This window comes from Erithacus rubecula (assembly GCF_903797595.1).
Source record: "Erithacus rubecula genome assembly, chromosome: 21".
In the NCBI taxonomy this organism is placed as follows: Eukaryota; Metazoa; Chordata; class Aves; order Passeriformes; family Muscicapidae; genus Erithacus; species Erithacus rubecula.
This window is the reverse complement of record NC_136673.1, coordinates 5,577,601-5,589,714: the sequence shown is the minus strand read 5'-3', so window position 1 is coordinate 5,589,714 and position 12,114 is coordinate 5,577,601. Positions and strand designations below refer to the sequence as shown.

The 12,114-nt window shown below is 39.5% G+C and overlaps 1 protein-coding gene across 4 annotated transcripts in view; it reads left to right on the top strand.

Annotated features, from left to right (window-relative positions):
- SPTAN1 (spectrin alpha, non-erythrocytic 1) overlaps nt 1-12,114 on the top strand; it is a 45,803-nt gene that overhangs the window by 16,710 nt on the left and 16,979 nt on the right. For all 4 annotated transcript variants that reach the window (XM_079324305.1, XM_079324306.1, XM_079324304.1 and 1 more), the window contains 18 exons: nt 59-136; nt 310-465; nt 839-1,043; nt 1,172-1,353; nt 1,634-1,877; nt 2,207-2,329; nt 3,028-3,245; nt 3,976-4,068; nt 4,394-4,528; nt 4,946-5,094; nt 6,439-6,498; nt 8,568-8,766; nt 9,311-9,415; nt 9,950-9,973; nt 10,318-10,353; nt 11,333-11,380; nt 11,714-11,805; nt 11,962-12,106. In XM_079324305.1, coding sequence (XP_079180431.1) covers nt 59-136; nt 310-465; nt 839-1,043; nt 1,172-1,353; nt 1,634-1,877; nt 2,207-2,329; nt 3,028-3,245; nt 3,976-4,068; nt 4,394-4,528; nt 4,946-5,094; nt 6,439-6,498; nt 8,568-8,766; nt 9,311-9,415; nt 9,950-9,973; nt 10,318-10,353; nt 11,333-11,380; nt 11,714-11,805; nt 11,962-12,106 — 2,292 coding nt within the window. The remainder of the gene's footprint in view (nt 1-58; nt 137-309; nt 466-838; nt 1,044-1,171; nt 1,354-1,633; nt 1,878-2,206; nt 2,330-3,027; nt 3,246-3,975; nt 4,069-4,393; nt 4,529-4,945; nt 5,095-6,438; nt 6,499-8,567; nt 8,767-9,310; nt 9,416-9,949; nt 9,974-10,317; nt 10,354-11,332; nt 11,381-11,713; nt 11,806-11,961; nt 12,107-12,114) is intronic.

Here is a 12,114-nt window from a genome sequence, read left to right as displayed (position 1 = left end):
AAAGTTGCATAAGCAATTTGTATTACACCAAATAAATGGAAACTTGTTTTCCCTCTAGGCATTAGATGAGTTTGCTACTAAGTTGATTCAGAATAACCACTATGCCATGGACGATGTTGCTACACGCAGAGATGCTGTAAGTATCCAAAATGCATTTGGACTGTAGACTTTAAATCTTGTTGTGCTTCATTATTTTACATGGCTTGACTTCAATATAGGATAAGTCAGTGGAGTTGTCCCTAGAGGGGTATAGTGGTGGCTCTTAGGAGCTTGAAGAATTGAAAACCTTTTTACTTTCTTTTTTTTCAGCTGCTGAGCCGCCGAAATGCCCTTCATGAAAGAGCCATGTACCGTCGCGCTCAGCTGGCAGATTCTTTCCATCTGCAGCAGTTTTTCCGAGATTCTGATGAGCTCAAGAGTTGGGTTAATGAAAAGATGAAAACTGCAACTGATGAGGCCTACAAGGTAAACACAAAGATGAATGGTAGAATGCTTTTAAGGCAGTACAGGGCTTAATCAGTCTGATGACACAAAGCAACATCAGCCAAAATGTTGCTGATAGTCAGTGGTATTAATGACAACAGGAGTAATTGTGTTATTTCTTCCTGAGTTCAAGAGGCATTTTCCTATCGTGCAGTAATTGTGCCTATCCAATAGCTTAAGAATTCTGATTTAAGGAACATTTTTGTCACCAGATCCTCTGGTGACACCATGGCATATCTATAAATGTAGTCCAATTTCAAAAGTTCTTCAGAGACTTGGGTACTGATTTTGTATTGAAATGTTCTATTCCTTTCTTAGGATCTTATCTTAGGATCTTATCCTTTCTTATCTATAGGATCCATCAAACTTGCAAGGTAAAGTTCAGAAACACCAGGCTTTTGAAGCAGAGCTGTCTGCTAACCAGAGCCGTATCGATGCCCTGGAGAAGGCTGGCCAGAAGCTGATTGATGTCAAGCACTACGCGTCCGATGAGGTGGCAGCTCGCATGAATGAAGTCATCAGTTTGTGGAAGAAACTTCTGGAGGCCACTGAGCTCAAAGGTATGACTTACTCAAAAGAATATGGGCAAATTTCTAGAGAGTTTAGCTGGGAGAAAACAGGAAATGAGTTAAGTTCAGTTTCCACTTTACTCACCTTGTCCTGTTCTCCTCTTGCCCGTCTCTCTCAGGTATAAAACTGCGAGAAGCCAATCAGCAGCAGCAGTTCAATCGCAATGTGGAGGACATTGAGCTCTGGCTGTATGAAGTAGAAGGACACTTGGCTTCTGATGATTATGGAAAAGATCTTACTAATGTTCAGAATCTTCAGAAGAAACATGCACTGCTAGAGGCAGATGTTGCTGCCCATCAGGTAAGGGAAATAATTTTTATTCTCGCTTTTTCAGATCTACTCACTCAAAAGATGCTATTTTCAGATATGCTCTGTTAGACACATTACCGGGTCTGGTTTTTTAATAATTTTTTTTAGCTTTGGGTTTTATGATTTGCTTATCAAAGATAATTTGGAATTGAAACATAACTCATATGTCTCTAAAATAATAACTTTATAACTTTAATAGAACTGAACTTTTCAGTCACTGCAGCCACCTCACAGAAATTCTGACCTACTGCTGTTGCTGGATCAATTTTAGGATCGGATAGATGGCATCACCATCCAGGCACGCCAGTTCCAGGAGGCTGGGCACTTTGATGCTGACAATATCAAGAAGAAGCAAGAAGCTCTGGTGGCTCGTTATGAAGCTCTGAAGGACCCCATGGTGGCTCGCAAGCAGAAACTTGCCGATTCTCTTCGCCTGCAGCAGCTTTTCCGTGACATTGAGGATGAAGAGACCTGGATTAGGGAAAAGGAACCTATTGCAGCTTCAACAAACCGAGGTTGGTCCATGCTGGTATCTCTAGGATTTAGATGTCAGAATTGCTCTGTTATAAATTGTATCTTTGTAGAACATTCCCTGAAAATTTCAGAGCTGTTTGGTGTATTTAACATTGCCCAGAGTTACATACAGTCATCAGCCCTAGGTCTCTGTTATGTTGTTTATATAATTCCAGTGTTTATATATATAATATAAATATCGTTTCCATAGTGCTCTTGTCTTGTTAGAGTTCTCCCTGTTCAAGTTTGTGTAGTGCTGGCTGCAGCTGCCTTGAAATTTTTGTTTCATCTAATGACTGATTTAGCTGATTAATTATTTTGTGTCTTTTAGGCAAGGATTTAATTGGTGTCCAGAACCTGCTCAAGAAGCACCAGGCTTTGCAGGCAGAAATTGCTGGCCATGAGCCTCGTATTAAAGCAGTCACACAGAAGGGAAATGCTATGGTGGAAGAAGGTATGTCTCAAGATTTTTAAACTCTGGCGCAGTCTTTAGTTCTCTGGCCCAGCACAGTTAAAAATTATTGCCTAGTTTTATCCTGATAATAGGCAGGTACTTGCTAGCAGGATGAACTCCTGGTCATTCTTTCACCTGAAAATAAAAATAGGTTCCAAATGGGACCCTGTCATAATTTTGACAGATCTGTCTACTCTTGATGAACACTTATTTAGCAATTTTGTACCTATTGTATTTAGTCTCTATAATTAAATCTGTTAAAGAATTCTATCAGAGGTACATAATCTTGGCATGAGAGAGAATTTGCTACAAAGACAGTAATTCTTGGTTTTAAATAAATAGGCATCTTTATTTCTGATTGGGTTTTTTTAACATGAAAATACAAAAAAAAAAATTCTGCAGGTCTGAAATAATGTTTGTTTGCTGCCGGAGCTCTGCAAAGAGATGACCTTTTCTGTTTCATCACTGAAATGTTATGATGTGTCTCATTTTATTCCTAATGATTAAGATATGCTAGTACAGCTTGATTGACAGGTTCAGTGTTTTCCAGGCTTAGGCAAAAGGACCAGCTGAGTTATGGTTTTATAATTCTAGTCTAAATAGATTTTAAACTGGTCTAATTTTTGTGACTTTGAAGAGTTACAAGTCATCTTTTAACGTCGATTAGTTGTGTCCGCTGAAGTCCTTCTGTTCCATAGGACACTTTGCAGCTGAGGATGTGAAAATCAAACTGAACGAGCTGAACCAGAAGTGGGACTCTCTGAAAGCCAAAGCATCTCAGCGTCGGCAGGACCTGGAGGATTCCCTGCAGGCTCAGCAGTACTTTGCTGATGCTAATGAGGCTGAATCCTGGATGAGGGAAAAGGAGCCCATTGTGGGCAGTACAGACTATGGGAAAGATGAAGACTCTGCTGAGGTATCTGAGATTCTTTTTAAATCAGTTTTGCATAAGTATAGTGCAGATTTGTCCAGTGGTAAAAAAATGAGCTGTGATAATTTCAGGGTTCTTTACAAAGAGGGCAAATTCTTGAATCAAGCAAGATTTCGGCTCTTAGTCAAAAGATGACATATTTTCCTGTGCCTTAGTTGCTATTGCACATGAAATTCTGCTGCTCAGTATATTAAACCAGCTAAGAGGAAGCTGTATTCACTCTCTTACAGAGTTTTGTTTTTTTTAAGTATAATGAAAATAATATCAGCAAATTCCTCATGGGATGAGCATTTCAGTGTGAGTCTAGTTTTCAGCAGTTCATTAGTCTGGAAGTAATTTTTTTTGTCTGGTTTTGTTTTATTGATATCATTCTGCAGTCCAACACCATGTCCCAGGCAGTGCTGACTGACATTTTATCAACATGAAGTGCAGTTTAAAGACACACTTTAAACTTACCCATAACACTCTGGAGATAGTTATTTCTGGTCAGAACAAAAGAATGTTGCTGAGATAAGGTAGAGGCAAAACACCAGAAGCATTAGGACCACTATCTAGTCTGTGAATAAATAGAAGTGATTATTCCTGTGAGAGTCACAAGGCTGGCAGCTTGGAAAAACCCACATTCCCTTTGTATGGAGTCAAAGTATGTATTTTAAGCAGAGGCATATTTGTAAAATGGCAAGGTGTGCATGTTGGTATTATCATCCACTTTCAGGCTCTTCTGAAGAAACATGAAGCTTTGATGTCTGATCTCTCCGCTTACGGCAGCAGCATCCAGGCATTGAGGGAACAGGCCCAGTCATGCAGGGTAAGGAAAGATGCTAATCATGTACCTAAAATTCATGGGTCAGCAAAGGTAAAAACAAAACTCAATAACAGTTGTTGGTTTTGAGAAGTTAATGCAGACTATGCTTGATTTTCTTAAAAAAAATAGTCTGTTTTTATAATCATAAGACAGCTGTATTGTTTCGAAATAAAACAATTTAATGTGGTGGTTTTCAGGGTTTGAGCCCAGGCAGCACCTAAACTGACTACAGTAGCTTTAACTAAGGCTGAAACCTATTCTAGGATAACAATACTGATTATAATAAATATAGAACATCTCTCTTTTTCTTGTGCTCTTTTTTTTTTAGCAACAAGTTGCTCCCACTGATGATGAAACTGGAAAGGAGCTCGTTCTGGCACTCTATGATTACCAGGAGAAGAGTCCCCGGGAGGTGACAATGAAGAAGGGAGATATCCTCACCTTACTCAACAGCACCAACAAGGTGGGTTCTGGCCTCCTGCTTTGCTGCCCTGCTTGGCTCCCTCAGTGCTGTGTGTTTTGTTTGCTTTTGGCACATTTAGCCCATGTCCCAATTTAGCACTTCAGCTGAACCTCTTAATTTCCATCACTCCTCTACAGCTGCCAGCTTTTCCAAGACAGGGCACATATCTGTGAGAGCTTTAATTCCCTGATGTGGAGGAATTTTTGGCCAAATTCAAGGGGAGACATGGGAGTAAGATCTCTTTTTTCAAAAAACAGTTTGTTTGAAGTGATCTCTATAACACAAACAAACCACTGAGAGCATCACTGGTTTCCTTGTGTTATCAGAAATCTCTGATTTGCAGCATTCAGTTGCCCAGCATCCTTTATACTTGATGATGGCCTCACAGTGGTTGCTTTGTGGTTTTTTTGCTTCCAGGACTGGTGGAAGGTGGAAGTCAATGACCGTCAGGGATTTGTACCAGCTGCCTATGTGAAAAAACTGGATCCTGCCCAGTCTGCATCCCGAGAGAACCTCCTGGAGGAGCAGGGCAGCATCGCCCTGCGGCAGGAGCAAATCGACAACCAGTAAGATCTAACTGATGAGATATGACACTGCCAGCATTAGCTGGATTGGCCTTTGCTTCACAGATTGCCACCAGCTTAGCTTAATGCTTCTTACACTAGGGAGGAATTAATTGGAGCAAAACAAGGGCCTCCTTTGCCAGAGGCACCAGATTCAGTTGCTTTATTCCTACTCTAGATTTTCTTGTTGCTTTTCCCATTCTTAACTGTTAAACTCATGACACTAGAGCTCAACTTACTGTCTGACTTGAGTATTTTATATGTTCTTTTTGTTGTTGTACCTAACTACTTAATCTTGTTTGTGAGTTATATATGTCCTAAGCAACTCTTTTATACGTAGTTGTCACTTTTTAATGTGTGATCTGTTTTTAGAAGCTTTCTAAAATTTGATTCCATTAAGTACAGTGCTCTCCCTATACAGGGCTGCCTGTGGAGGTGCCCTCCTTATGAGCTGGGACTACTTTGCTGCTAGCTCATCACTTTTTTTTTTTTCTGAAATGTGGCCAATATTTGCCATTATAGGAGCTAAAATGTGTCCCCCCCTTCTTTATTTTTTTTTTCAAGTTTTATCATCTTTTTTAAAAGAGCAGCGTATCATTGCAAACAGAAAACTGCAAGGCCACTTGCTAATGACCTTCTTAAAGCACATGGTGGCTGGAGATTAATTCAAGCAAGGGCTGTGGGTGATAGCTGTGAGTGCTGGCTCATCTTATCAAGCTGCTTGAAAGCCAAAGCTGAAAGTTTTCTGTGTACTCCCATCTGTTTGTGCAGCTACACTGTCGTTCTCTGTGAGAATTTCCTCCCACTCAGTTGTGTTGAGTCATCAATTATTACAGTGCCATGCAATAATTACTAGCCTTAGCTCTAGAATTTAAAAAATTGAAATAAAATCACACAAAAAACCCCCACCAAACCATAAAAAAAAACCTTTTGCCAACACAAAGAAAAAAATGCTGGAAAATTGTGGCACACTGGTCAGGATTTTAATAATATAATTCCCTCCATGGGTTGGCTTGTGACTTTTAGTAACTAGAACATGGCACCTTATTTTTGAGCCAAGGAGAGGGGACCACCTTTTAGTTTCCAATCCCATGGCACAATAACGAGGAAATGAGGAGACCTTATAGAGAGAGCTCAACTGTACTGCTGAAATTTCCTTACATGAATTGTACTCCTGGTCTGATTTGCTTTGTTTGCTTCTGAACAACACCTAATTTTCTCCATTTAAATGTCAACTCTTACCCATCTCCTACCACAGACCAGCCACGGATGGAGCTGCTGCTTTCATTATTTTTGTTAATCTGACTAATTTTTCGCATGCATTTGCTGTGCTCCCTGTCTGTGCAGGACTCTCATTACTAAGGAGGTCGGCAGTGTATCTCTGCGTATGAAACAGGTCGAAGAACTGTGAGTAGGATTAGCCCTTTCCTAAACCCTGCTGTCTCCACACTGTCACTGTTCATCCTCCCTTTGTTTCTTTCTTTGGGAAGGCTGCTCCAAAGAGACATGAAGGTGGCCATTCCTGCAATGAGAATTAGTTTAGATGAATGTGGTGATCTGTGTTTCCTCTGCTCCTCACAACCAGCTGCTTATCTTGCTGGGCACCTCTGTGCTGCTAAATTGGTTCATGTTTATTCCATCACACTGGTTTAGCTTATCAGAGAGGTTTTAGATTGTTTTCCTTAAAAAGCATCTCCTGCATTTTCTGAATTGCAGGTAGAAATATTAGTTTATTTATATAAATATATACAAAAAAATCTACCAAGTATTGCATCATATCTGAATGTCTTAAGAGTTTGGGAAGGGTGGGGCTATCATGGTTTATCTGATAAAGTAACATTCATGCTGTCAAAAAACATTTATATTGGGTGATTATTTCTTAATTTTAACATTAACTAAATTTTAAAACCTGTGTTCATATCTCCTGGAAAAGATACCAAGTTTGCATTATACTGTTGGAAGTTGCTGGGAAATCCAAAGTCACAGTGTTCATTGGCTGTGCCTGGCTTTTCATAGCAAATGTATTTTTTGAAAATTAAAAATCAAGCTTTTATGTCAATCTCTCAAATGTTGCAAAGCAACTCTGAGGTTAGGTCTGCTTTTGAAAGAGTTTTGCCCCAGATTCTCTATGAGCTTTACAGTATTTAATACCTAATGTTGTTTGCTGAGGCAAATAGCTGCAGTTAGGGCAGGCTTCAAAGCAATGTTTTCAAATCAGGGTAGAGAGTTTCTATTTAAACCTAATATGAAAGATTCTTAGTTCCTTTCTGCCCACTCTTAAACTACAGGAAGCTACAAAGCCACTGCTTCCACGGAAGGAGAGCTGATTTATCAGTTTGGTATATAGACATTACAGCCCAGGATACTGAGGATTTTTTCAGGAGACTTTGTCATCTCTGAACTCTTGGTTAGGAAAATGCTGCAGCTCAGTAGGTGCCCTTGTGCTTTGGGGTGGGAAATGAAAACATCCCTGTGTGAGGCCCCTGCAGGTAACTCAGCAGTGTCTGGTATTATTTGATTTAATAACAGTAGAAGGAATATGCTTAATAATGACATTCCATTGCTGCTGTTGATCATTGTGGTAGACTGATGTCCAAACTGATTCAGGACATAAAAAACACCTTCCAGATGCAGCTAAAATATCTCATCTTCTGGAAGACTTAAAATAAAGTAGGAATGAATATTAAGAGTGGTGTTTTTCTAAATGCAGGTTTTTTAAAAACAGGCATTATGCATTGCTAGAGAGATTTGTAATTCAGTATCAGTGATTGCAAAACTGTTCTTGGATTTTTTTAGCAATAGATTGGGAAAGGTCTTGTAGGATCATCTGTGTCTAGTTGATTACTAGGTGTTTTAATAACTGGCTGGTATTAAGAAGTTTATTTGCCTGTGCAGAAACCAATTTAAACACTTTTGAGGTTTCACTTTGTGTCTGTTCTAAGGTAAAGAGGTAATATCACTGATGTTGAGAATTCCACAGATAAAAAAGTGGATTTTCATAGATTTTCCAGTAGAATATAAGCATGTTATCAAAGATACACACCTTACTTAAACATTCAGCAGACTTTGCACTGGAAAACGGCAAGTGAAGATGTTTATGTCCTAAAGCTGGGAGTTTGGTGGATTTTCATCATCTGATAGCAAATTGATGTACTCCAGGAAAATATCTCTTGGCACATATGAGCCTGTGAAGTCACTCCTGCTGATGCTGTGGTTTAAGAGCCTCTCCCAGTCTAGGCTGTGATTTGGGTTTGCCTTTGCCCAGTGAGGTGTTGCATGTGAGTTCCCATTTTGGTGTGCAATCCATGTGGAGGAGAGACATGGACAGTCTTCATTCCCAGCTGCACGAGTAGCTCATCCTGTAGCACAACACGGCTTAAGTTCAGGGATTCCCCGTTTTTGGGGACCCCAATACTTGGGAAATTGGACTCAGTTCCATCTGACTGTTCCCTGCTTTCCTTTCCTGCTTCTCCCAGGTATCACTCTCTCCTGGAACTGGGAGAAAAACGTAAAGGCATGTTGGAAAAAAGCTGCAAGAAGTTCATGCTTTTCCGTGAAGCCAACGAGCTCCAGCAGTGGATCAATGAGAAGGAAGCAGCACTCACCAGTGAGGAAGTGGGTGCTGATCTGGAGCAGGTGGAGGTGCTGCAGAAGAAATTTGATGATTTTCAGAAGGTATGTTGTGATGCTGCATAATGTGTGTGTTAATTCTGGCCTTTCCCTTCAGGCTTTCCGATCATGTATCCATGACAATTCTTCATAGCTGAGTAGGAAACATGGCTTTGATTGGACATAAAATAGAAGGTATATATGAATTTTTTGTTTGAAAATTCCACATTCAAGTGTCTTCAGTTTGATTACATTCCCCAGGTTGCTCCATGCTTCCCAGATCCCAATCAACCCTCTTTCAACACTGCAGTAGAACCTGCCAAGCTTTGGAGGAATTTCAGTTTGTGTAAAGCATAACCTTCAGTTAAGCTATTCCTTTTGAAAGGAAAGAAGATGCATTTTGCTTCCATCTGTAGAGTTATTTCCCCAAGATGTGGTGGGAAAAAAAAAGTCTGGCAGCTGGGATTGCCTGGCACAGGCTCTCTGAGAGCTCAGAGTCACTGTGCTCAATTCCTGCTGCTCACACACTGGCACTCCTGCTGAGCCACCTTGTTCCACATCTTTTGCTTGGGTGAATTTTAATGCTGGGACATTTCCCTGTCCTGTGTAGGATCTCAAAGCCAACGAGTCACGCCTGAAGGATATAAACAAGGTTGCCAAGGACCTGGAGTCAGAAGGGCTGATGGCAGATGAAGTACAAGCAGTACAGCAACAGGTGCTCTTTTTCTCTGCATTAATCTAATCCAAGAAGCAAAAGATTTTCCTCCTTTCTTTTGTCTGTTGTCTTTGCCTAGCTTTGCAAGATTCAGGCTGTTCCTTGGTGTGGTCATCCTAAAAGACCTTCAGAATTATATTTTTTAATAATGCTAGAGCAAACTGCAGCAGTACCTAGAGCTTTTTCCTTTCTCTTTTTAGGAATGGAAAATCTTTTACAGTAATAATAAAAGTCATGGAGAATCCATGCATTAACTTTACTTCATATAAATTTGAAATTTAGCCTTTATTTATTTGCAGGAAAATGGGTGAGGAATCATAGGGAAAAAGAGAAATAAAATAGAGCACAATTCAGACTGGAGAAGGTTTGTGGGTTTTCTGTTTTGGTTTGGGTGTTTTAGGGGTTTTTTTCTCAGCTTTTTATGTATTTGTGTTGTAAATAGTTTTATCCTGTGCCAACTAAGTATGAAGCATGTTGGGAAAAACATTCTTTCTGTTAGAAAATAACAAATTGTTTGTCCTATCTCCTTTGCAGGAAGTCTATGGGATGATGCCCAGGGTAAGTGTTAATTTCTGAGGTGGATGGAGTGGCAGTTTTAACAGGTTTGGGATGTAGCAGGAGAAGTTCAGCCATAACTGTAGTTCATTTCCTTGATATAACTCACTAATGACTTGGAATGGACATTCCAAGGTTATCTATCTATGATCCCTTTATTTCCTGAAAGTCTTGCCCCATATCACTATGCAAGCAGTATAACCCAAATTGATACAAATGCTTGCATGAAAAAATGTGTTTACACTGTTAAGGACTAAACACAGATATTTTCAAGATTGTTTTACTGTATTTTGATAGTATTAGTTTCTGCTTTGTATTTAAAGCTGTTTCTTCACATTTTCAAACAGGATGAAACTGATTCTAAGACAGCCTCTCCTTGGAAGGTAGGTGTCATTGCTTAGTAGCACACAACAAGAAAACAAAAACTACAGCACATCATCTTTTAAAAACCATTTGCTTCTCCTGTGCCACAGAAATTGTCAACAGCCTGGTTTTTACCTCTCTGCTACAAAACTCTGTTTAGTTTTGAGCCTGTACTATGAGGGTGATGCCAGTTTCTGGGCAATAGATGTTGAATAATCCCTTGTTCACTTTGCATGAGTTCTTTGCTTTCTGCTTACTACAACAAAAAAGTTTTTATTCCTCCAAGTCAAAACCATTTATGTCAATACCCCCTTAGTAAGGAATATGCTGTATCCCATTAGTCACCTCCAGCTCATTTACTACAGTAGTTAGACATTGATTAGAGGCTTACAATGGAAGAGCTGTCACCTGCTAAAGTAGAAAAATATCTTAAATATTTTTTAAATTTTCCAACGTTGTTTTCCCCAACATTTCATTCCCGTGTTTTATGTCTTGTATCCACCCTGTTAGACTTAAAGCTGCATGTACATCTTTTAAGATTTTCCCAGGTTAGTATGCAACATTTTGACAGAAAATGCAGCCATGTTGCCTGGAACTGGTGACTTTTTAAAGTACTTTTCTGCAAATTGCAAGCGTGTACATTGAATTCTAAGAGTCTTACAGTAACTTAGCAAACTATGACTAAGATTTTGGGGGGTTAAATTCATGTATTGAAAGTTGCCTTTAAATTTCCTTTTCTTTCTCCTCCTTAAGATTTGTTTGCTTCAGTTTACACTAACATGACAGTGCTCACTTTGTGAATTCTGACTATTCTTACTCTGCTCCATAATATCTTAGGTATTATAACCAATTACTCTTAATTGCCTTAGTAATTTACTTACATTGTCTTTCTTACTGGTTTCTATTTGATTTTTTTAAAGACTTTTCTTTCAGTCTGATTTTGCTTTTGGTTAGAGTTGACTTCAATGCTGTATTTTTTATTTCTGCTTCTTCACACAGTCTGCACGTTTGATGGTACACACTGTGGCAACCTTCAACTCAATCAAGGTAATTCCTCAACTTTCTCTCACCTGATTTAGAAGTTGTGAGCATTTTTTACCCTCCTTTTCCATAGTCATTGTCTTTCATTAAGCTTTATAAACTCTTTAAAATCAATTTATTGGAAGAAGCATTAGTAAGTACAGCATTTGCTTCTCAAGTTACATCACTATCTTATTATATACATAAAATAATTTGGTTTAACAGCTCAGGAGAAACCCTTCAAATTATTTTATTTAACTAAGCTATCTGAATTCGTTCATTCTTCTGGAATTAAGCAGAATTTAGTAACCTTCAACTGTAGTGAAAGGCCTGTCTTGACTTTTTACTTCCCTCACCCAGGAGCTGAATGAGCGCTGGAGATCCCTGCAGCAGCTGGCAGAGGAGAGGAGCCAGTTACTGGGCAGTGCCCACGAGGTCCAGAGATTCCACAGGTGAGGGGTTTCTTTGGTCTTGACTCAAATGCTTTGTCTCTCAAGAATTCTGAAATACAGCAAGATCTGTTCTAAAAAAATAATATTCAACCCCCAGCTTGTTCAGTGGAGGGTGGTCTTTTAATTCTCTTTTTGCCTTTCCTTCCTTCAAATCAGAGATGCTGATGAAACCAAGGAATGGATAGAGGAGAAGAATCAGGCATTAAATACAGACAACTATGGGCATGACCTGGCCAGTGTTCAGGCTCTGCAGCGCAAACATGAAGGCTTTGAGAGAGACTTGGCAGCTCTGGGAGACAAGGTGAGATT